We start from the raw sequence: 22,344 nt of genomic DNA on the forward strand, positions 1-22,344 counted from the left end.
CCCTCCTTCGCCACTCACCAATTTCACTTTTTCCATGATGTACTTGTGCCCTCCCTCTTGCTTATAAACATCTATTGAGTGCCAGGCACCATGCTGGGTGGTGAACATGAAACACAAACAAGACCTCTGTTTCGTGTAGTGGGCAAGTAGGTCTTTACTGTAGGTAAAATGATTATGCTTATGACAAGAGCTATCAATAATTAGTTTCCTGTGGTAGAGAATAATGAGGTGGATGGGGTGGTCAGGTGAGGCTCCTTTTAGGAGGTGACATTCCAGCTGAAGTCTGGAGGAAACAGGAGCAGCCACACAGCAGTGGGAACAGTACTTTGGTCAGAGGGAATGAAGGTGCGAAGGCCCTGAGGCTGACAGCCCTGCCAGCGATCCAGGAACTTGGAGAAGTCCAGTGTGGTTTGTAGGATGGTGAGATAAGGTGTGTAGGCCTTTAGAAGTCACAGTAAGGAATTTGGGTTTTATTTTTAAGTGTGGTATGAATTGTTAAAGAATTTTAAGCAGGGGACTAGCAAATCAAAAAACATGAATTATTATTATTTTTTTTTTGAGACAGTCTCACTCTGTCCCTCAGGCGGGAATACAGTGGTATGATCTCGGTTCACTGCAACCTCCGCCTCCTGGGTTTAAGCGATTCTCCTGCCTCAGCCTCCCAAGTAGCTAGGATTACAGGCACATGCCACCATGCCTGGCTAATTTTTGTATTTTTAGTAGAGACGGGGTTTCTCCATGCTGGCCAGGCTGGTCTCAAACTCCTGACCTCAAGTGATCTGCCCGCCTTGGCCTCCCATAGTGCTGGGATTACAGGCATGAGCTACTGCACTGGACCCTGTGAATTCCATTTTTTAAGAGAATACCATGGGGCAGTCTTGGTCACTTGTCAAATTGGGTCCCTTGGAGCTACACGAAGACACTCTAAGTGGTGTATAAGTAGGAGGATAACTTACAAGGAATAGGCTTCCAGATCCCCAGGGTCTATGTATCTCCTAGAGCTGATCTGTCTGAGTTGTAAGTTACCATTTTCCCCCTCTGCTTTCACAATCTCATTTCTCCACTTTACAAAAGAAAGCTGTATCTTTCAGCCAGCCCCAGTCCTGCTGTTGGCTTCATTTTGGGCAAAGAGACAATTTGAAATATTGGTGTTTGTTAGGAAAAAGTGATCCACTCTGATTAGATGACAAATTCTTTAGTAACTTTGGTGGTTTTCAGATTGTTGCTTTTAGTAAAACTGAAGGAGGACCCGGTGAATTTGACAACTGATAGATCATTCAGGTTACTTTTAATGATGGCTTACTATGTGATTTTTAGATGAAACACTGAGGTAGTTTAGAGAATGTGGGGACAGTGCTGTAATGAAGGTATTTCCATACTCGTCTGTTTATGTCAACAAGCTTTTTTAGTACTTACATTAAAAAAAAAAAAAGATTAAAAAAAGGATTAAGTTTATAAAAAACCTGTCTCATTCTAGTAGTAAGTAATGTTCACATGAAGCAGCTGGGGGGAGAACAGCTCTGTTCATCTCATTAAAGGATGCATTTTCAATAAGATTTTACTTTCTATGTTTAATTACCTATCAAAATTTGTAGAACTTGTTGCTTTGATCAATTGTATGCATTCGGCCCTCTGTATCTGTGACTTCCGCATTCGTGGATTCAACAAACTGGATCGAAAATACTCAGAAAAAAAAACCGTATCTGTACTGAATATGTACAGACTTTTTCTTGTCATTATTCCTTAATACGGTATAAAAACTATTTACATAGTATTCACATTGTATTAGGTATACCTGGCCCTGTGAATTCCATTTTTAAGAGAATAGGTATTACTAGTAATCTAGAGATGACTTAAAGTATACAGGAGGATGTGCATAGATTATATGCAAATACTGTATACCATTTTATATCAGGGACTTGAGCATCTTCAGAATTTGACATTCTTGAGACGTCCTGGAACCAATCCCTCAGGGATCCGACTATACTAATACAAATTGTATTGGTAACTTTTTTTTTTTTTTGAAACAGAGTCTCACTCTGTCACCCAGGCTGGAATGCAGTGGTGTGATCTTGGCTCACTTCAACCTCCCCCTCCTGGGTTCAAGTGATTCTCCTGCCTCAGCTTCCTGAGTAGCTGGGATTGCAGATGCACACCATCACGCCTGGCTAATTTTTGTATTTTTAGTAGAGATGAGGTTTCACCATGTTGGCCAGGCTGGTCTTGAACTCCTAAGTTCAGGTGATACACCGGCGTCAGCTTCTTAGAGTGCTGGTATTACAGGCGTGAGCCACCACGCCTGGCCTGTATTGATGACTTAATTCAGAGGAAAAAATATTTAGGCCTTATGGTCATAGGAAAAATTTTTTAAAAACCTGAAATTTCAATTTGTATTTATAGTCTTGTAGCAGAAGGCTTTGAACATAAATTCGTATTCAGTTAAAATTCCTTGGGTGATGTGGAATAGAAATGATTTCATGGAGGAAAAGGAACAATATAAGATATCCAGCCATGAAGTTTATTTTTGTATTTAAAAAAAAGCATAAAGATAGATATCATTTCAGTGGTATTTAGATTCCATTGAATATATTTTAAAAAGGGATTGTGAGTTTTATTAAAAATACCAGTATGTACAGTGTGGCAGAGATTACATTTTTACAGCTGGTAAATGCTCACAATTGTAAATGCGACACAACTTAAACATCCTTTTTGGGTGTATGGGAGCAAGAAAAGTTGAGGAATGTTGATATCAGGGTAGGGGGTTGGTAGTGGATGGAGGGAAATGGAACATTTTGAATATATTCTTGAGGTGGGACAGATCCTTTACTTGTTGAATTTGTTGTGGAGTGTGAGGGAAAGAGAAATCACGGAGAGAAAGCATCTAGATTTTGGCTTAAATGTCTGGAGAGATGGTGATGACTGTGCCGGGAAAGGATTTAGTGGGGAAGGAATCAGAAACTGTGTTCGGCTGCCTCCTAGGAATCTCAGACTTGATATGACACATCTACAGGGAGATGGCGGGTAGAGAGTTGATATCTCTCTGGAGCTTGGAGGCCAGGGCTGCAGACCCAGGTGTGGGTGTGTGCAGCCCATAGACAGCTGTGTTGCAAGTGCCTTTGTATTTGTTTTCTTTTGTAGATGCAGTTCTCTCCATTCTTATTATTTAGGACTAGTTTCTTTTTGCGAGTTTTTTCAAAAATCAAACTTTAGGGTATTCGTAGATTTCATCCTTACTGGTCTTTTCACACAGCATCAGATTATCAGAATGAAAGATGTGGGAATGAGGGAGAATAGGGTCCTTTTTGACGATGACATATAAAAAATAAATTTTACATCATGCCTGTGTACTTGCAAACATATATATGGATGTATGAATATATACATGTGTATAATCGATGTACTTATTTATTTATAAAAATGAATTAAAGTTTCAGAAAATAATACTCTTGTTGCCTGCAATGTATTCTATTTTCTATTGCATTTTGTTTTATCACCTACTGGCTTTATTTATTTTTTGGTAACAGCTTGATTGAGATGTTGTTCACATAGCATATAATTCGCCCATTTAAAGTGCACAGTGGGTTTTCAGCATATTCAGAGTTGTATAACCATTACTACAATCAATTTTAGAAGAACATTTTGTCTTCTCAAAAGAAGTGCCTTACCCTTTAGCCATCAGCCTCCAATCTCCTGTCCCTGCCTGGATTCGTTTTAAAACTCAATACATCATAGTTCACAGTCTGATCAACCTTGATTTAGATGTTTTATCTTCCTGATATTAAATATTCCAGTATTTTCTCTTTTACTTCTACTTTTTAAAAACTTGACTTGTAAGCCTCTTTGTTTCTTTTGGCTTTTCTTGGGTTGAGGTCTGTTCCTCATGTGTAAAGAAATGATTATGATGTGGGTGGGATGCTGGTTTTAAAAACCTTTGTGTCCATTTTTTGAAAATGCAGATTCTGGAGCTGTCTCCAAGAAGTAGCTCTGTAAGTGTAATGTTCTGTGATTGGTAAATTAGTCAGCTACGTACTTACTATTCATTTACCTTCTACCTTCTTAATTTTGTAACTTCCCCAAAACCCATCTAATTTCTTGCTACTTTGAAAAGAAAACTTTTGCTTCAGAGTAGATTTAAGTTTATAGAAAAATTACAAAGATAGTACAGACATGTCCTGTATACCCCTCACCCATTTAACCCTAATGTTAATATCTTATATTACTGTGGTACGTTTGTCACTGAGAAACCAACATTAGTATCTTACTATGAGCTAAACTTCACACTTTATTCACATTTTACTAGTTTTTCCCTAATGTCCTTTTTGGAGGCAAGTCATTAAGTGAAGTTGAGCTTCACCGACACAAATTATGTGAAATTCTGTATGGGAGATTTGTCAGTTCTCATTTATTTATATCTTGTGAGCTCATGGATATTTATACTTTGGGTTATAATCCAATATTAGATTTGCTCTGCTGTTTTAATGTCATTTATCCTTAATCTTATTTATGAAGTTATTAACATTTGTTTACACATTTTTCAAACTTTGTTGTGGTTTTAATTTTAATAACTACCCCATGATACCAGCTTAATGATGGTCAGGTGGACTTAAAGTCAATAGAAGCACCGTTTATCAATTCCACAGAATGAATGCATTGTCTCTTAAGAATCCATACAGAGGAGTCACTCCTAACTTGGGACTTGAGAAATACGACTGTGAGGCAGTCTTAGCATGTTCCCCAAATGTAAAGGAAGCACTGATGTCTGTGACTGGACAGATAGAATCGAAGGTCTCTGTTTTACTGGCAAGACTGCCCAAGGTGGGGCTGGAATGGGACCAGTGTGAGTTCTGGGCAGGAGGCTTCCTAGAGCAGCTTGCCTGTTACCTCAAAGTCTGGGAAAGCTTTCAGGGTAATTGGCCTCATTGAAGATTTTGTTTATGTTTTCCTGCCTTCATCTTCTGTGGATGCTATGTAATTGTATTTGGTCGAAAGCCAGAAAAGCAATATTTGAAAAACGTTCTTCCCTCTTTCCTCTTTATCCCCATTTTTCCCTGGGTATTCTCAAATATCAACAGTAATCTGTTCCTTTGCTGAGAAAGAAAGATCGTTTTTGGGAATTCAGCGATGAGAGCAAAGGGGAACTGACTTCAGCTCTTACTAGAATTGAATGCTCTGGGAAGCATGTCTGGCTCTCTGTATATATCTCTGTCTGGTAAGCCTTTTTTTGAGTTGTATTTGAATAGCAAAAGTTTAAGCATTGACAACGTATGAGTAGTATATTACTTCAGGTTTTAAAAATGGTTATAAAAATCATAAATACTGTCTAGGTACAATGTCTATGAAAGGTTTTTTTTTTTTTTTTTTTGGTGGCTTTTTGTTTTTAAAATGTACTTTGATTAGTAGTAACAGCAGCAAAATGTGTTCTTCTGAAATAGTTTAACACCAGTGAAAGGTGGATCTTGGGAGCCAGAACCTGAAGAGAATCTCATTGTCCTGTCAGCAACATACCGGAAGATATAATTGCAGACAAGAACGACTTAATCTTTAGGGACACTTGCTTTTGGCAGTGAAGGATCTCAGACCCCCACGGGGAATGGAACTACTTCTCACTTTTCTTTGTTATTCAGAAATGGAAGTTCCAGGCTGGGTGTAATCCCAGGACTGTGGGAGGCCAAGGTGGGCGGATCACCTGACATCAGGAGACCAGCCTGGCCAAAATAGTGAAACCCGGTCTCTACTAAAAATGCAAAAATAAGCCAGGTGTGGCGGCTTGAGCCTGTAGTCCCAGCTACTCGGGAGGCTGAGGCAGGAGAAGTGCTTGAACTCAGGAGGTGGAGGTTGCAGTGAGCTGAGATCGCGCCACTGCACTCCAGCCTGGGTGACAGAGCAAGACTCTGCCTAAAAAAAAGAAAGAAAAAAGACATGGGAAGTTCCTTTCCTGTTGATAGGATCTCATACTTTTTAACCTGAAGTATCTTCCCAGGGTTCCACTGGGGACCTTCCTATTTTCCCACCCTGTCATGTCCCTAGGTGACCTGGCCTGTGCCGTTGGTTTTAAAAAAAATTAAAAAAAAATTTTTATGGCTACATAGCAGTGTATATATTTGTTGCTCTGTTGGCTTTTTACATACTCTGTATAGAAGGAAGTTGAACGTGGATCGAACCTTCTCCCCAGAGTTCTCCTTTAGCTTGCAGGTGCCACAAAATTACTGTGTCCTGAACTGAGCTCCTGGGCCTCTCTCTGTCCCCAATTCCTGTGCCTGCTGTCACAAGGTGTGGTTAAGTCTCATTCACGTGGTCTCCTACCTCCATTCTGTAGCCACCGCATCCTGTTCTCCTCATGCGCGTCTGTCCTACATCCTTTCCTGTCATCCCTTTGAAGAACAGCCTTTTACGGACTGCACTACCTTGGGGATGGAAGTGCAGGGTCCTGAGCATGGCATCAGTGATGTAGAAGCCCTTTGGGGATTGAGGCCTCTTCAGCCTCTTCCTCCAGTCTCACTTTCTGGTCATTCACCTGGGCTCTTTTTTTTGCCAAAACTTTATTCTTCTCTTCCCCAGCCATCTCCCTCCGTCCTGCTTTCCGTAGCACCCCGGCACTTATCTTAGCACAAGGCCGTTACTCCTCTGTTTGGAAATTACCTTTCTCAGGGTTCCCAAGTTTCTGAGTCTCATGCACTTGTCTCCCTAGCACCTAACCTCATACCTGACACCTGGGTGAAGAGCTGACACCTGGGTGAAGAGCTGCTGAGGGAATGCAAGCTCGTACTTCTACATTTAAACCTTTTAAATTGATTACTTGTTAGTTTTGCACGTCCTCCATGTTCAAGCCTGTAAACTGTATTTGCCATTGAAATAACAGGACTCGTGTTCGTGTTATAGGCTGTATTCTTTTATTTTTATTTTTTGAGACAGGGTCTCGCTCTGTCACCTAGGCTGTAGTGCAGTGGCATGATCTTGGCTCACTGCAACCTCCGCCTCCTGGGCGTAAGGGATCTTCCCATCTCATCCTCTTAAGTAGCTGGGACTGTGGTCACCTGCCACCACAGCTAGCTAATTTTTGTATTTTTTTGTAGAGTTGGGGTTTCACTTTGTTGGGCAGTCTTGTCTCGAACTCCTGGGCTCAAGTGATCCACCCACCTTAGCCTCACGAAGTGCTGGGATTACAGGTGTGAGCCACCTCACCTGGCCCAGAGACTGTATTAGTATTATTATTTTTTGAGATGGAATCTTGCTCTGTCACCAGGCTGGAGTGCAGTGGCACGATCTTGGCTCACTGCAACCTCTGCCTTCCAGGTTCAAGGGATTCTCCTGCCTTAGCCTCCTGAGTAGCTGGGACTACAGGCACGTGCCACCACACCCAGCTAATTTTTGTATTTTTAGTAGAGACGGGGTTTCACCATGTTGGCCAGGATGGTCTTGATCTCTTGACCTCGTGATCCACCTACCTCGGCCTCCCAAAGTGCTGGGATTACAGGTGTGTGCCACTGCGCCCGGCCGAGGGTGTATTTTTATGCTGAGTTACTGTAGTTGGTGTTTTTTTTTTTTTTTTTTTCTGAGATGGAGTCTTGCTCTGTCGCCCAGGCTGGAGTGCAGTGGCGCTATCTCGGCTCACTGCAAGCTCCGCCTCCCAGGTTCATGCCATTCTCCTGCCTCAGTCTCCTGAGTAGCTGGGGCTACAGGCGCCTGCCACCACGCCTGGCTAAATTTTTTTGTTGTTGTTGTATTTTTAGTAGAGACGGGTTTCACCGTGTTAGCCAGGATGGTCTTGATCTCCTGACTTCGTGATCCGCCTGCCTCAGCCTCCCAAAGTGCTGGGATTACAGGCATGAGCCACTGCATCTGGCCAGTTAGTGTGTTTTTAGAGAGGATGGGTTATTCACTCTATCCATGTATAGCATTATGGTACCTTCTACAGGGTACTGTGGGTCCTGGGAACTTTGCAGAATGAATGCATTCAACCATGGTCTGTGCAGCTATAACAATGTAAATTTTTTTTTTTTTTTTTTTTTTTTTTTTTTTTTGAGACAGAGTCTTGCTCTGTCGCCCAGGCTGGGGTGCAGTGGCCAGATCTCAGCTCACTGCAAGCTCCGCCTCCCGGGTTTAGACCATTCTCCTGCCTCAGCCTCCCGAGTAGCTGGGACTACAGGCGCCCGCCACCTCGCCCGGCTAGTTTTTTGTATTTTTTAGTAGAGACGGGGTTTCACCGTGTTAGCCAGGATGGTCTCGATCTCCTGACCTTGTGATCCGCCCGCCTCGGCCTCCCAAAGTGCTGGGATTACAGGCTTGAGCCACCGCGCCCGGCCTACAATGTAAATTTTTTTTTGACTGTTATAGAGCTCATAATTTAGGTGTTCTCCTTAATATGATACAGATTTTTAAACAGGGTTGTTGGTATATATTAAAATTATATTCAAGCCACAAAAACCTTTTTTTAGGTGAAAAAAATGTGAAGTTTTTAGCAAAGCTTTTGACACTTATTTATATAGTTATTTACCCTTCAGTTGAAATAAATCAGAAAAACAGTACAGTAGGATCAGAATACTAATTTTGGTTTTCATTGAAATTTTTAGTTCTTAAAGACTTTTATTTCATTAATTTTTTGAAACAGGGTTTTGCTCTGTTGCCCAGGCTGGAGTTCAGTTGTGCTGTCATAGTGAACAGCAGCCTGGACCTCATGGGCTTAAGCAGTCCTCCCGCCTCAGCCTCCCCAGTAGCTGGGGCGACAGGTGCATGTCATCATGCCAGGCTAATATTTTTTTTATTTCGTTTTTGTAGAGCTGAGGTCTTCCTATGTTGCCCACAGTAGTCTCTAACTCAAGCAGTCCTCTTGTCTCAGCCTTCTAAAGTGTTGGCATTACAGGCGTGAGCCATCGTGTCCAGTCCCTAAAAACACTTTTAGTTCCTTCTAGATAATATGTTTTTACAAGCACCAGGGTGATTAGGTTTGTATTCATTTATATCTTTATATTGAAAGGTTTTTTGAACCTTTAATAATTCCATATTAAAGAATTACTTAATTCTTTAAGAATTTTGGAAAAAAAATCTTGAAGGGTTAGTCTAGAGTAAAAATAGGCAAAACACTTCATTAATGTCAACATTCCTGAAACAAAAAAGTAGAATTAAGGTCTGGGGAAGCTGGAGATTATACGTAAATGTGGTGAGGCAGTTCCAGAAACTCAAGTGTTCCTTACTTTTGAGACTAGAGATTGCCTTTGGGAGAAGTGGTTTAACTCAGCACTAAAGTCTGAATCAGCTTTGCTTCATTCCATATGCCACTCAGTGGCTTGACTACTTATTGCTATACGTCGTAATATTTAACAGCAAAATAACTTCATGGAATCTTTCAGTAAGATGTGTGTTCTGAAGAAAGAGCTAGACAAATCCAACAAGCCAGGAAGAGACTTAGGAGGCTGGGTGTGGTGGCTCATACCTCTAGCACTTTGAGAGGCAGAGGTGGTAGGATTGGCTTGAGCTCAGGAGTTTGATACCAGCCTGGGTCACAAAGTGAGACCCTGTCTCTACAAAAACAAAACAAAACAAAACAAAAAAAGTGGGGCGTGATGATGTGCACCTGTAGGCCCAGCTACTCGGCAGGCTGAGGCTCACTTGAGCCCGGGAGGTTGAGGTTGCCATGAGCTGTGATTTTGCCACTGCACTCCAGCCTGGGTGACAGAGAGACCCTGTCTCTGAAAATAATAAAAGACTATGAGAAGCTTGTTTTAGGCAAGAATGCAGGTACTGCTGTGTGAGAAAGAGAAGAGACTTGGATGTTTTGCGGTTGAGAGCCAAACTTAACATTTCTTAGGAAGGCTTATAGCTAGAGAGTCAGGTATAAGCTGACGTTTCGGCTTCTCTTACGCAGTGTGGGCTTTGTGCTTCAGATTGCTTTCACTCGCCACGCTGGGTCAGTGAGAGATGAATGTACTTTTTGGATGGATTCCAACATCGGCAGCAGTATTAATTCTGTGAGGGTGTTCTGGATATGTTGTGATATTAAGCTTCTTATTGCTTAAGAAAGTAGCAGAGCTTGGAGTTCCCAGGCTCAAAGGAGAAATTTCCCAAGGCAGTCTTCTCTGTCTAGGAACACCAATCTCAAGATAATGGGGTCTCCTGGGAGCTTGTTACTTGTTTTAAGTGAATTGTCATCAAAGTATTAGTTTGTTGTTCGAGTCTTCCACATATGAAATATGACCCCGAAGTAAATAGTAATTTCCCCCCCATCAATTAAACAAAAGAATGTTGTCATGTTACAAATAATTACTATGGTAGTCTAGGCAGTATTTCACAGATGTGTGGTGCCCAATTAATATGTTTTTGGAACCATTGTTTTAGCATTGTCTTTGCAACCAATTTATAAATGATATGAGGAAAAGTCTTGTTTGCTTATTGTAGTCTTTCTCAATGTTTTCTCCAAAAGTAGTAGGGATGTAGTTTTTAAAATCTGCTATAAGCATGAAAATTCTTCAGAAATTTAAAAAAAAAAAACCTTCAACATTTGTTGAGAATTTAAATACTACTCACTGTTTATTCCTTTTTATTATTCTCCAAAAATCATCTAGTACAATGTATGTTTCAGGTAGGTGACCATATTTAATCCATTGCATTGCCTTCTCTAACATACATATACACATCCCAGTTTGAGAAACATTCTCCAGTCCCTATTGTTTTTACCCAGTTTATTCTAGTATTTAATTTGGAAAACATGGCTCCAAATGACACATGCCTGTTGGATTAAAACTGAGCTTCTTCTGTAGGAAATATGATTTGCCCCCCTGTGAAGTGTGCAGACACCTACTGGTGCATTTAAAGGTGGATCCCAGAGAATAGCTTCAGGAAAAGCATAGTCATAGCGTGTGGCCTGCCAAGTGGACCATTGTAAAATGTATATAGTAAATAGTTCATATTGATATCGTGCCTTGTACAACATTGACTTTGAGGGTTGTAACTACCTTGTGGATGTTGCTGCCACTAAATTATTTACAATAGGTGAGGTTCTGTTTGAATTACAATCCAGTGTTCGATTGATAGTTATGACAGGTGTATGTAGTATGAATTTTTGGTGGAGTAATTCTTCTAGGACTGTGATTAATCCTGTTTCTTCAAATCAGATCATGTTAATCCACTTAATCCGTAAAAAGTGGATTTAAGTAATTGCCCTTGTGTAAATCTTATGGTTTACAAAGGGCTTTCACATGTATCTTCTTTACGTAACCAGGTGGGTATGTGGTAGTATTCCCGTTTTATGGATGAGGAGACAGATTCATCAAGGTAAAACAATTTGTTGAAGGTTATAGAGCTATGAAGTGACAGAACATGTGCATGATCCTAGGTGTCCTCTCTCTTTTAGTGCATACTTCTCTACTTTGGAGTGGAAAACCACTTTCCTAGTAAGATCTACAGCTGTCTGTCGAAGGAGACTACGTCCAAGATTAACGTATGGAAGCAACTGAATACTTTATTAGGCCCTAGTATTATATGGTTCCTAGCAAATCCCTGAAAAAAATGAGCATGAGTCATGTAAGATAGACCCAGGGTTGGTCCTTCAGTAATATTTTACTGTATGCTAGATAACTTCTTTAGTTTTATGCTAATTCTAAGTGTGGATTATCCACAGATACTCAGCTACACAGCTTTTGAAATATGGAAAATTTAAATCGGAAATTTTGGGATTACTTTGTGGAACGCATGCCATTGTAAACGTGTGCTGAGAGGTTGCCTTTAGAGGAGCTGTCCTGTCAGCTTGCTTTGCTTTGGGATTATTTTCAGCAGCAAGTAACAAAACCCTGACTCAACCAGCTCAAACAATAAAGAATGCATGATGTCATTTAACAAGAAGCCTGGAGGCAGGGTGGTTCTGGGTTGGTTTACTCAGCAGGTTATGTCAGCACCTGGGAGCCTGGGTCTTTGGACCTGACTCTTCTGCTGGACGCCGTGTGCTGTGCATCTCCCCTCAAGTTTGCAGGAGGTCTGTGTGCTTCACAGCCTCCCACCTGAACATCCAAAGGCAGGTTAAAATAACCCCCCGGCTACTTTCTCAGAAGTACTCCCCAGCAGACGTCCCCTTCACATCTTACAGGTGGGTCTGCACTCACCTTGAACCACTCACCCGCCCACACCTGTGGAGTGGTGGAACCATGGGATCAGCTCTGTCCCGCAGGGTTTAGTCATAGGGAGCACAACCCGGCTTTGCCTAAGTGGGAGGAAGGGAAGGGGCGGTGGAAGGCCGACAGCAGTGTGTGCTATGCTGAGGGAGTCACCTGAGCTCAACGAGAAATGAGCGGTCTATGGCAGTGTTTCTTGAAGACTGGTCCAGAGACTTAAGTCAGCATCGCTTGGGAACTCGATAGACTGGCCGGTTCTCAGACCCCACCCCAGACCTGCTGTGAATCAGAAGCTGTAGGGGAGGAGCCCAGAGATCTGTTTTAACAAGCCCTCCAGGTGGCTCTGATGCATGCTCAAGTTTGAGAACCATTGGCCCAGGGTGAGGCAGCTCAGGGACCACATTACAAAATATACTTTTTGTGGAGGATTAAATAATGAGAGGTAGAAATGGTCTTGTAGGTAAAACAGTGGTGGAAATTGGGAGATGGTTGCTTTTCAGCCTGAGTTACCACCACTGGCCCAGGATTTTATCAAACCTAGAATCCATACGTATTCTCTTCATAGACTATGGAGTGTTAGCTGGTGGATCCAGTGTGTCTGAAGAAGTTTTGCTGTGATGATGCACATGGGGGTGGGGTTCCAGGCTGAGCTTTGGTGTCCACCTATCAGGGTCTCATATGTCCTAGCATGCCTGGTAAACAGGTGGGTTAGGCCATCGCAGGTCAGCTTCCAGGGGAGGACTGAGGAACCTTCTCAGGGAGAATTCATTCATTATAAGGGAAGTGAGTTTGGCAGAAAACCTTGGCCCAGTAACAGAAAGTCTCAGTTGTTGGATGGGAGTGGCCACTCATAGCACAGGGTGGTGTGTGTACTCAGATCTGCCTCCTGGCCCAGGCCCCTGTGGAGCTGTGCAGGCGTGTGTGTGTGTGTGTGTGTGAATGAGAGAGCCTGGTGGGCCTGTAACTGAGGGGTGTGTGTGTGAGAGTGTGAGAGAGGAGACAGGGACAAAGAGAGAGACACTTGTGGGCCTGTGGCTGAGTTGTGTGTGTGCATTTGTGTATGTAAGAGAGAGACCCTTGTGAGCCTGTGACTGAGGGGTGTGTGTGTATGTGTGCATGTTGAGAGAGACCCTGGTGAGCCTGTGACTGAGTTTTGTGTGCGTGTGTGTGTGAGACAGAGACCGAGACCCTTATGGGTTTGTGGCTGAGTTTTGTGTGAGAGGTGGAGACCTGTGGGCCTGTGGCTGAGTTGTGTGTAAGAGAGAGTGAGTGTGCATGAGTGCACCAGTGTGAGAGTGGGGTTGTTGGGGCAGGGGGAAGGATATTACTTAAGGCAAAACTGAAAGAAGTGTTCTAAAAATTCTGTGAGAAACTGGGGTGGGCGGAAGCAGCATGGGCGCTGCCCACCCCAAGGGGACTTCCACACCCCGTCCTGCAGCTGGAGGGCCAGGGCTGCCTGTGGGAGGAGTGGGGACTGGGCGCTGGTGAGGGTGGGGCCCGGAGGAGGCAGCCGGGAGCCTGGAGAGAAGGACTAAAATTGGGACAAGGGCCTGGGCCTGGGATAGCCGAGTCTGTTGTGCCACTTATAGGGGAGAGGGGCCTCCCCAGCCACCCAGCAGCCCAGGGATTCCCTGCGGCTCTGTTGTGGTGGAATGAGAGCATTTGCCAGCTGAGGGGGCTGGATGGAGTAGGGCAACAGGAAGCAACTCAAGTTCAAGTGTGGTGTATTAATTTCCCAGGGCTGCCTAATGAAGTGCCACAAACTGCGTGGCTTTAGAACAACAGAAATGTATTCTCTCCTCACAGCCCGGAGGGTGGAAGTCCTCGGTCAAGCCGGCAGGGCTGTGCTGCCTCTCAAACCCTTGGGGAGTCCACCCTCGCCTCTTCCTAGCTTCTGCGGCCTCGCTGGCAGCCTGTGGGGTTTCTTGGCTTGCAGCTGCATCACTCCAGTCTCTTGTCGCACAGCACTCTCCCTGGGTGTCCCCGTGCTTTCATGTGGCTGGTAGACGGACACGAGTTATATTGAAGCAGAGGCCCACCCTACTCCAGTCCAGCCTCATCTGAACTAATTGCATCTGCACCAACCCTATTTCCAAGTCAGGTCACCTTCTGAGGTACTGGGGTTAGGACTTTGACATATCATTTTGGGGTTGGTGGAGACACAGTTTAACCCATAACACGTAGTCAGTCCCCAGCGAGACTCATCTGTGAGCTCTTGTGAATGTGCCTCACCTGTTTTCCTTGCCCTCCCCCAACACCAGGGCTCCTGAGAAACGCCTTTTTGGTACTGGGCTGTTGATGTGTGAAGCGATCCACTGTGAAGCTTCCTTCCTGAGAGCTGCACGGACCAGTCTCCAGCCGCAGCCGCAAAACCCACGCAGTTTCTTCCCAGCTCGTTGAACCTGGCCTTTTGGTCGAATGGATTTTATTTCTGAATTATTTCTTTGTGTATCTGTAGGAGCACGTCCAAGGAAAATTCTTTATTTACACAAGATTGTGAGCGCTGGGGAGAAGTATTTTTTCTTTTTTTTTTTTTTTGAGACTGAGTCTCACTCTCTCACTCAGGCTGGAGTGCAGTGGCGCGATCTCAGTTCACGGCTGCCTCTGCCTCCCAGGTTCAAGCGATTCTCCTGCCTCAGCCTCCTGAGTAGCTGGGCTTACAAGCATGCACCACCACCACGCCCGGCTAATTTTTGTGTTTTTAGTAGAGACGGGGTTTCACCATGTTGGTCAGTCTGGTGTCAAACTCCTGACCTCATGGTCCGCCCCCCTCGGCCTCCCAAAGTGCTGGGATTACAGGTGTGAGCCACTGCGCCTGGCCCAGTTTTTTTTTTTTTCTTGCGGGAAATAAGTGGGCAGATTTAATAATGAGCAAATAGGCAAAACCATGAAATCAAACCTCGTTCCTTGCATCAGAATTCAGAAAAATGCGACTAACTGGTTCCAGGCTGTGTGTGCTGTGGTGTGTCTCTCTATGTGAGTATCTTAAACTTGTTTCATTATCAGTATAACTTAGCAAATGAATACGAGTTGATTCCCAGGCTGAAGCAGGTCTTGGGCCATTCTGTTGGTTTGCCAGGAGAATCCTTTTGTTATTTCCTGGAAATGCTTGAATCATAGATGAGTCTCTTCCCGCTTCCATGTATTTCAACTGCAGTTTTCCAAGTGTGTAATAGTGCTGTCCATAGGGAATAGCTGCTGTTACTGTGAATTGAAATACTTATAGGTCTACTTTCAGGTGGATAAATGTCACATCCAAATTGCGTGTTAGTTTGACTTTCGTGTAACTTAATTAGCAGATTCATGCTTTGGGAAAATCTGATCTGTGATCCTGAAATTGATTACAGTTGGTGTAATTTGTGGGTAATTAGGTGCCTTTACAGTGACTACTCTAGTCATTAGAGGGCTGGGGTAATTTGAGGTTGAAATGTGAGAGTGAGATGGAGAAAGCCCTTGCTCTCTAGTCCTTAATCTTTTAATCCATTTAACCTGGGTTGTAAATTCAGGCCTTATTTTAATTTGAAAGTATGTTTAGGGAACTGGGAAGGGATTTCATTAATTCACCACTTTCAGGTCATATAGTTAAGAGAGGGAGGTTATTCCTAATTGTTTACTTGGGTAAACATAAAGTTATCGTGAGTTCTTGAAGGGCCCATGAAAGTTATGTTGCTCCTTGTTGGAAACAAAAACTTCTAGATTTAAAAAATGAGCGGCTGGGCGCGGTGGTTCACACCTGTAATCCCAGCACTTTGGGAGGCCGAGGCGGGCGGATCATGAGTTCAGGAGATGGTGACCATCTTGGCTAACACGGTGAAACCCCGTCTCTACTAAAAATAAAAAAATCAACTGGGTCTGGTGACATGGGCCTGTAGTCCCAGCTACTTGGGAGGCTGAGGCAGGAGAACCGCTTCAACCTGGGAGGTGGAGGTTGCAATGAGCTGAGATCACGCCACTGCACTCCAGCCTGGGAGATAGAGGGAGACTCCATCTCAAAAAAAATTAAAAAGAAAGAAAGAAAAAGAGCCTAAAACCTAAAGAAAAGCACAAAAACAAGACCCCGTTCAGAGATGTCATATGGGTATTGTCTGTGTCGAAGTCAGAAATACATTTGTGGCATGTGGAATAGGATTTATGGACACATAGATATCAAGTAACGTGGTCTCTTGCTGAGTTTAAGGCCTGTCACGTAAATGCGCACTACTTGTTTTCTTTTTATTTCCACTTTTGAACTGGGGATAAAAGAGGAAACTGGTGAAGGAAAGACATGTTCCTAGATACCTAAACACCTGTAATATTGACTAATAGAAGAGAAGAGAGTAGGTGGGAAGTAAGTGCAATAGGAAACTGGTAAAGAGAGAAGAGAAAAAACCGTGTTTTGAGATGGATTGGAGGCATTTTTTGTCCACACACCTGCTTTGGGGATTTTTATCAGGTAGATGGTAATTATTTATAGGTGTCAGTCTTATGAGAGTAAATCACTAGTCTTTTGTATGATTGTTTTCTCAGTCGTCCTTATCAGCTTTTTTGTTGCTCTGTAATCATTCATGTGGTAAGACTAATTTTTAGTCATGTAAATCTGTTTAGGGACAATTTAAACTACTTTGTCAAATTAGTCATTTTATTCTAAGTTACATATTTTATGCATTTATTTAGTATAGTGAAAGTCTTATATACACGTTTAATATAATTAGTCCCTGGATATTTGGATTATTTTTTAGTAGTACTTTTTTAGAGTGTGGGTTTTTTTCTTTTCTTTTTTTGAGACAGGGTCTGGTTCTGTCACCCAGGCTGGAGTTCATTAGCCCAATCTCGGCTCACTGCAACCTCAGACTCCCGGGCTGAAGCCATCCTTCCACCTCGGCCTCCTGAGTAGCTGGGACTACAGGCACGTACCACCATGTCTAGCTAATTTTTAAATATTTTTTGTAGAGACAAGGTTTCATCATGTTGCCCAGGCTGGTCTTGAACTCCTGAGCTCAAGTGATCTGCCCACTCCCCAAAGTGTTGGGATTGTAGGCAGGAGCCTCCACACTTGGCTGTTTTTTCCTTCTTGTTTTGAGATGGGGCCTTGCTCCGTCACCGAAGCTGGAGTGTAGGTAGCATGATCATAGCTCGCTGCAGCCTTGAACTCCTGGGCTCAAGCGATGCCCCTGCCTCAGCCTTCCAGGTGGTGGGGACTCTAGGTCCGTGCCACCTTGCTCAGCTAATTAAAAAAAAAATTTATTTGAAGATGGAGGTCTCACTGTGTTGCCCAGGCTGGCCTCAAACTCCTGGGCTCAAGAATTCTCCCATTTCAGCCTCCCAAAGTGGTGGGTTTACCGGCATGAGCCACTGCACATAGCCCAGTTTTTTCTTTTTAGTTCACTTTAAATTAAAAATAAAGTTTGAGGAAAATTAGAATTTAGACCTTATCCAAATTATTACATTTTCCAAATTAATGAGTTTCAGAGAGATTTTCAAATAATATTCTGAATCCTTATTAATATGCATAAAACTTTGTTTAAATCATAGGTGGAATCTCAAGGTTGTGTGTAAAATAAGTCTACCACTTTAGACCTGGGAAAACAAATATTCTGATGTAATAAGTGATTCGAAGAAAATACAATAGAAATAAAAAACTGGCATGGCATGCCTGCTAGAAAGCCCCTGAAGCATATTGGTTAAACTAGTAGGTTATAAACACAGTCTGTGCTCTGAAGGAATGTATATAGTTTTAAGAGAAGGAACATGTGACTTTGGCTACACTTAAAGTAAGGTGTGTTTATGAGCTGAGTTTTAAATTTAGTTTTTTTTTAAACTTATATATCTTTTCTGGCTTTGTATAATTTGGCTCAGGGCTGGGGGCAGGGTGGAAAGAATAGACTGGAAAGTGGGGACTGAGCTGGAGGAGTTGAGTGGATAAGAGCAGCAGGCTGAGCTCTGGAGGAGAACTTGGTAAGGAGTAGGGGAAAGGAAGGTCAGGAATGAGCCAAGGCTGTGAGATCAGATGGTGAGATACAGGTGGATATGGTAATGAAGACCTGAGGCAGGAGATTTTTGTCCAACCTCAAGGTAGGGTAGTAGCTCAGTGGCTAAAAGATACGCTTGGGGCTGGGCGCGGTGGCTCACACCTGTAATCCCAGCACTTTGGGAGGCCAAGGCCCGCGGATCACAAGGTCAGGAGTTTGAGACCAGCCTGGCCAGCATGGTAAAACCCCATCTCTACTGAAAATACAAAAAATTAGTGGGGCATGGTGGCGCGCACCAGTAATCCCAGCTGAGGCAGGAGAATCACTTGAATCCAGGAGGCGGAGGTTGCAGTGAGCCGAGATTGCACTACTGCTCTCCAGCCTGGGCGATAGAACTAGACTGTCTAAAAAAAAAAGATACACTTGGAACCAGACCATCTGGATTCGAATCTGACATCATACTGCTTAGCTGGTGACTTTTGGCGAGTTGCCAAACCTCTCCATGCCTTAGTTTGCCCCTCTCTCAAATAGGGGTATTGTTAATAGTACCTACCACAGAGTTTGTTTTGAAGATTACATAAATCTATGTAAGGCATTTAAATGCCTTGCATGTAAATGCTCTAATATTACCTGCTATGAAATCGAAAAGGTCGTTTTCTTAGTGGTGGCTGCTGTGTAACTGTAATGAGGTATCCTGATCTGGCTTATGGGTGTCAGAATCCTTTTTTTAATGAATTGTGTCTGAGAAGCTAGAATTGTTATGGATTAGGACCTGGGCTCTGGGTTTGAATCCTATCTCTGTGGCTCTCCAGGTGTGTGATCTTGAGCCTCAGTTTTCTCATCTGTAAAACTGGGCCAATTGTACCTATCTCATAAGGTACTATTAAGGCACTACTTATCTCATAAGGTACTATGTGAGGATCCCAGGGGTTAGTCTATACAAAAGAAACTGTTAATAGTGGAATTTGCAGTTGGCAGTGCATATCAAGGTATGTGCATGCTTCAGCAAAATTCTACTCTTAAGAATTTCTTAAGGAAGTAGGATAAATTTACAAGCCGTATTTACAATTATATCCATCCTTTTATACGGGGAAAAAATTAGGAGCAACTTAATGTCCAATAGTACATCCATATGGATAATGTTGTAGTACAATATTTGACACAGAAAGGTGTTTATGATACTGACTTCTTTACAGAAAAATTTTCTCTGCAGTCTGGAAGAAACTTCTAAAATATTCAGTGTTTTCATTTGCTAATGAGATTGTATTTTTTTATTATGCCGTAAGGTCCATTAAAAAGTAAGACATCTTGACTTGGGGAAACTCACAATAAGGGGAAACAGACGTTTAGAAAGAACTACCTTTAACATCTGATACAACAGTCTTATTGTCCTGAGCGCTGTGAACCGAGGAAAGCCCCTTCTGCCAAAGTTGTTTTCATCCTGTTGCAGACCTTGCCTTAGGCTGTCTCACCTAAAGAACAGGAAGTTGTCTTCTTGCAAATGAGGAGTGATTATGAGGCTATGGGAAACGGAAAAGCTGGAAAGTTCTTTAGCTAACAGCTCTCCGTCAGGGGAGTGCTAAGAGGGCCTAAGCACCAGTGGGCTTGGTTAGGGGGATATTGTAGACATTTGCTCTGAGACCAGTGCATTGGGTGACCTGCTGGGGCTCCTGCTCTGCCGGTTGTTCACCCTTTACCTGCGTGATCCTGGGGAAGTGTGAGAGGGGTCTGAGGAGGGGCAGTAGCTATTCACCAAACTGTGAACCCAAAATATCTGAGACAGATCTGTACCAAATTAGAAAGTTAATTTTATGGCCGGGCACGGTGGCTCACGCCTGTAATCCCAGCACACATTGGGAGGCTGAGGAGGGTGGATCATCTGAGGTCAGTAGTTCGAGACCAGCCTTGTCAACATGACGAAACGCCGTCTCTACTAAAAATACAAAAATTAGCCAGGCGTGGTGGTATGCACCAGTAGTCCCAGCTACTCAGGAGGCTCTGAGGTAGGAGAATTGCTTGAACCTGGGAGGCGGAGGTTGCAATGACCAGAGATTGCGCCATTGCACTCCAGCCTGGGCGACAGAGTGAGAATCCGTCTGAAAAAAAAAAAAAAAGTAAGTTGATTTTGCCAAGGTTAAGGATATGCCCGGAGCACAGCCTCAGGAGGTCCTGTGCCCAGGGTGGTCGGGATACAGCTTTTATGTATTTTAGGGAGACGTGAGACATCAATCAGTATGTATAAGGGGAGGGCAGGGGCTTCCAGGTCATAGGTGGGTAAGAGACAAAAGGTTGCATTCTTTTGAGTCCTTGATTAGCTTTTGACTGAATACGCAATTTAGTCTGCCTCAGTGAATGCATTTTTACATGAACAATAGGGCAGAGGAAGCAATCAAATATGCATTTTTTTCAGGTGAGCAGAGGGATGACTTTCTGTCTCCACCTGTGATGAGCTATCAGTTTACATTGCCAGGGTGAAATCCAACAGAACTGTTTTAGGGTAAAGATCTTGAAGCCCACAAGGAATTTCCTTGTGGGTAAATTGTGAGGGAGGTACATAACTTTTTAAAATCTTTGTAGCTATCTTATTTAGGAATAAAACGGGAGGCAGATTTGCCTGGCATGGTTCCCAGCTTGACCTTTCCCTTGGCTTAGTGATTTTTGGGTACCGAGATTTGCTTTCACAAAACAAGTGTGGAACTGTTTCAGTGGAGTAATGAGGATGTGGCTGTGCTGGGCTTAAAGGAGTGGATGTCAGCCCTGGCCAGAAAATAAGTCTGAAGATGAATTCCTAGAGTGCCAACGAGGCCTCCGAATGCCAAGCTAGCCCCGCTCCAGGGCGGCGAGACCTGAAATCAGAAAGGCGATTTCTTTAAAATAATCCCATTCAAAGTGAGGGCATCAAAATAGATTAGGCTATGGATTTAATGGATAGGAATTCTTTAGAAAGGTATCAAATTATCCTTGCCTAAGCATTACTTCACAGGCTGGCCTTAAGCTAGTTTTGCAGAACAAATCAAAACATTTTAAATCCATGGAACACTTTATTTAAACAGAATTTTCTGTAGAAGCCTGGTACAAAAGTTAAATACAGAGCTGCTCCATTGCATCAAAAACGGGGAGGCCCACTGAGGCACAGGGATAGTTGCTTTTGCCGGACCACCCCCCTCATGTCAGTATTATTCAGTAGGGAACACAACCCATTCCCCCAGCCCCACAGGATTTCAGTAGTCTAAGTTAGTCCCCTCTGCATAGGTCGCTGTGACAGTGTCATTGTCATTCTCTTTGGTTTTGTTAGTGAATGATTTAGGATTCAGTGTTTATGAAGGCTTGTTTTGTTTTTGTTTGAAGCAGAGTCTTATTCTGTTGTCCAGGTTGGAGTGTAGTGGCATGATCCTGGCTCACTGCGGCCCCACCTCACAGGCTCAGGTGATCCTCCCACCTCAGCCTTCTGAATAGCAGGTGTGAGCCACCACGTCTGGCTAATTTTGTTTATTTTTTTTGTAGAGATGGGGGTCTCACTATGTTGCCCAGGCTGGTCTCGAACTCCTAGGCTCAAGTGATCCATTCACCTTGCCCTCCCAAAGTGCTGGGATTACAGGTGTGAGCCACTGTACTTGGCCTATGAAGACAGATTTTTGTTTTTTTTTTCTGTTTCTGCGACAGGGTGTCATTCTGTGGCCCAGGCTGGAGTACAGTGGCACGATCATGGTTCGCTTAAGCCTCGAACTTCCAGGCTCAAGCGATCCTCCCACCTCAGCTTCCCTGGTAGCTGGGACTACAGGCACATGCCCTCATGCCCAGCTAGTTTTTGTGGGTTTTTTTGGTAGAAATGGGGTTTTGCCGTGTTGCCCAGACTGGTCTTGAACTCCTAGGCTCAGGCGATCCACCTGCCTCAGCTTCCTGAGGTGCTGGGATTACTGGCACGAGCCAGCGCACCTGACCAAGATTTTCGAAGGGAATGTTTTTGAGGACTTTGGGGAAAGTTTGTCTCCCCTCTGAAGGAGGCCAGTGAGTGTGTGCTGCTGAGAGGATGGCAGGATGGCAAGGTGGGGGCATTCTGCAAGCATCATGACATCATTGAGCTACTGAATCAACCTTCCCTAGAACTGGCTTCCAGGGCTTTTGGTCATGTGAGTCATGTGAGAAAAATATTCTCCTTTACACCCTCCCCTGGTCTCTGAGATAAGCCCCTCAGCAACCTGTGGCTCTTTCACCCAGTGTCAAATGCTTTGCTCATCGTAGAATCGTGTATCAGGAGAGTTATGTTGATTAAATTAGGTCTTACATTTTATGTT

At 43.4% G+C, this 22,344-nt stretch overlaps 1 protein-coding gene across 8 annotated transcripts in view; it reads left to right on the forward strand.

Annotated features, from left to right (window-relative positions):
- TMEM131L (transmembrane 131 like) overlaps window positions 1–22,344 on the forward strand; it is a 178,062-nt gene that overhangs the window by 8,409 nt on the left and 147,309 nt on the right. For 2 of the 8 annotated variants that reach the window (XM_074040649.1, XM_074040650.1), the window contains exon 4: window positions 14,363–15,077. The exons of the other annotated variants lie outside the window; for them this stretch is intronic. In XM_074040649.1, the coding sequence (XP_073896750.1) occupies window positions 14,989–15,077 (89 nt within the window). In that variant the 5' untranslated portion in view covers window positions 14,363–14,988. The remainder of the gene's footprint in view (window positions 1–14,362; window positions 15,078–22,344) is intronic. 8 annotated transcript variants of the gene reach the window in all.

This window comes from Macaca fascicularis, chromosome 5, assembly GCF_037993035.2.
Source record: "Macaca fascicularis isolate 582-1 chromosome 5, T2T-MFA8v1.1".
Classification (NCBI taxonomy): Eukaryota; Metazoa; Chordata; class Mammalia; order Primates; family Cercopithecidae; genus Macaca; species Macaca fascicularis.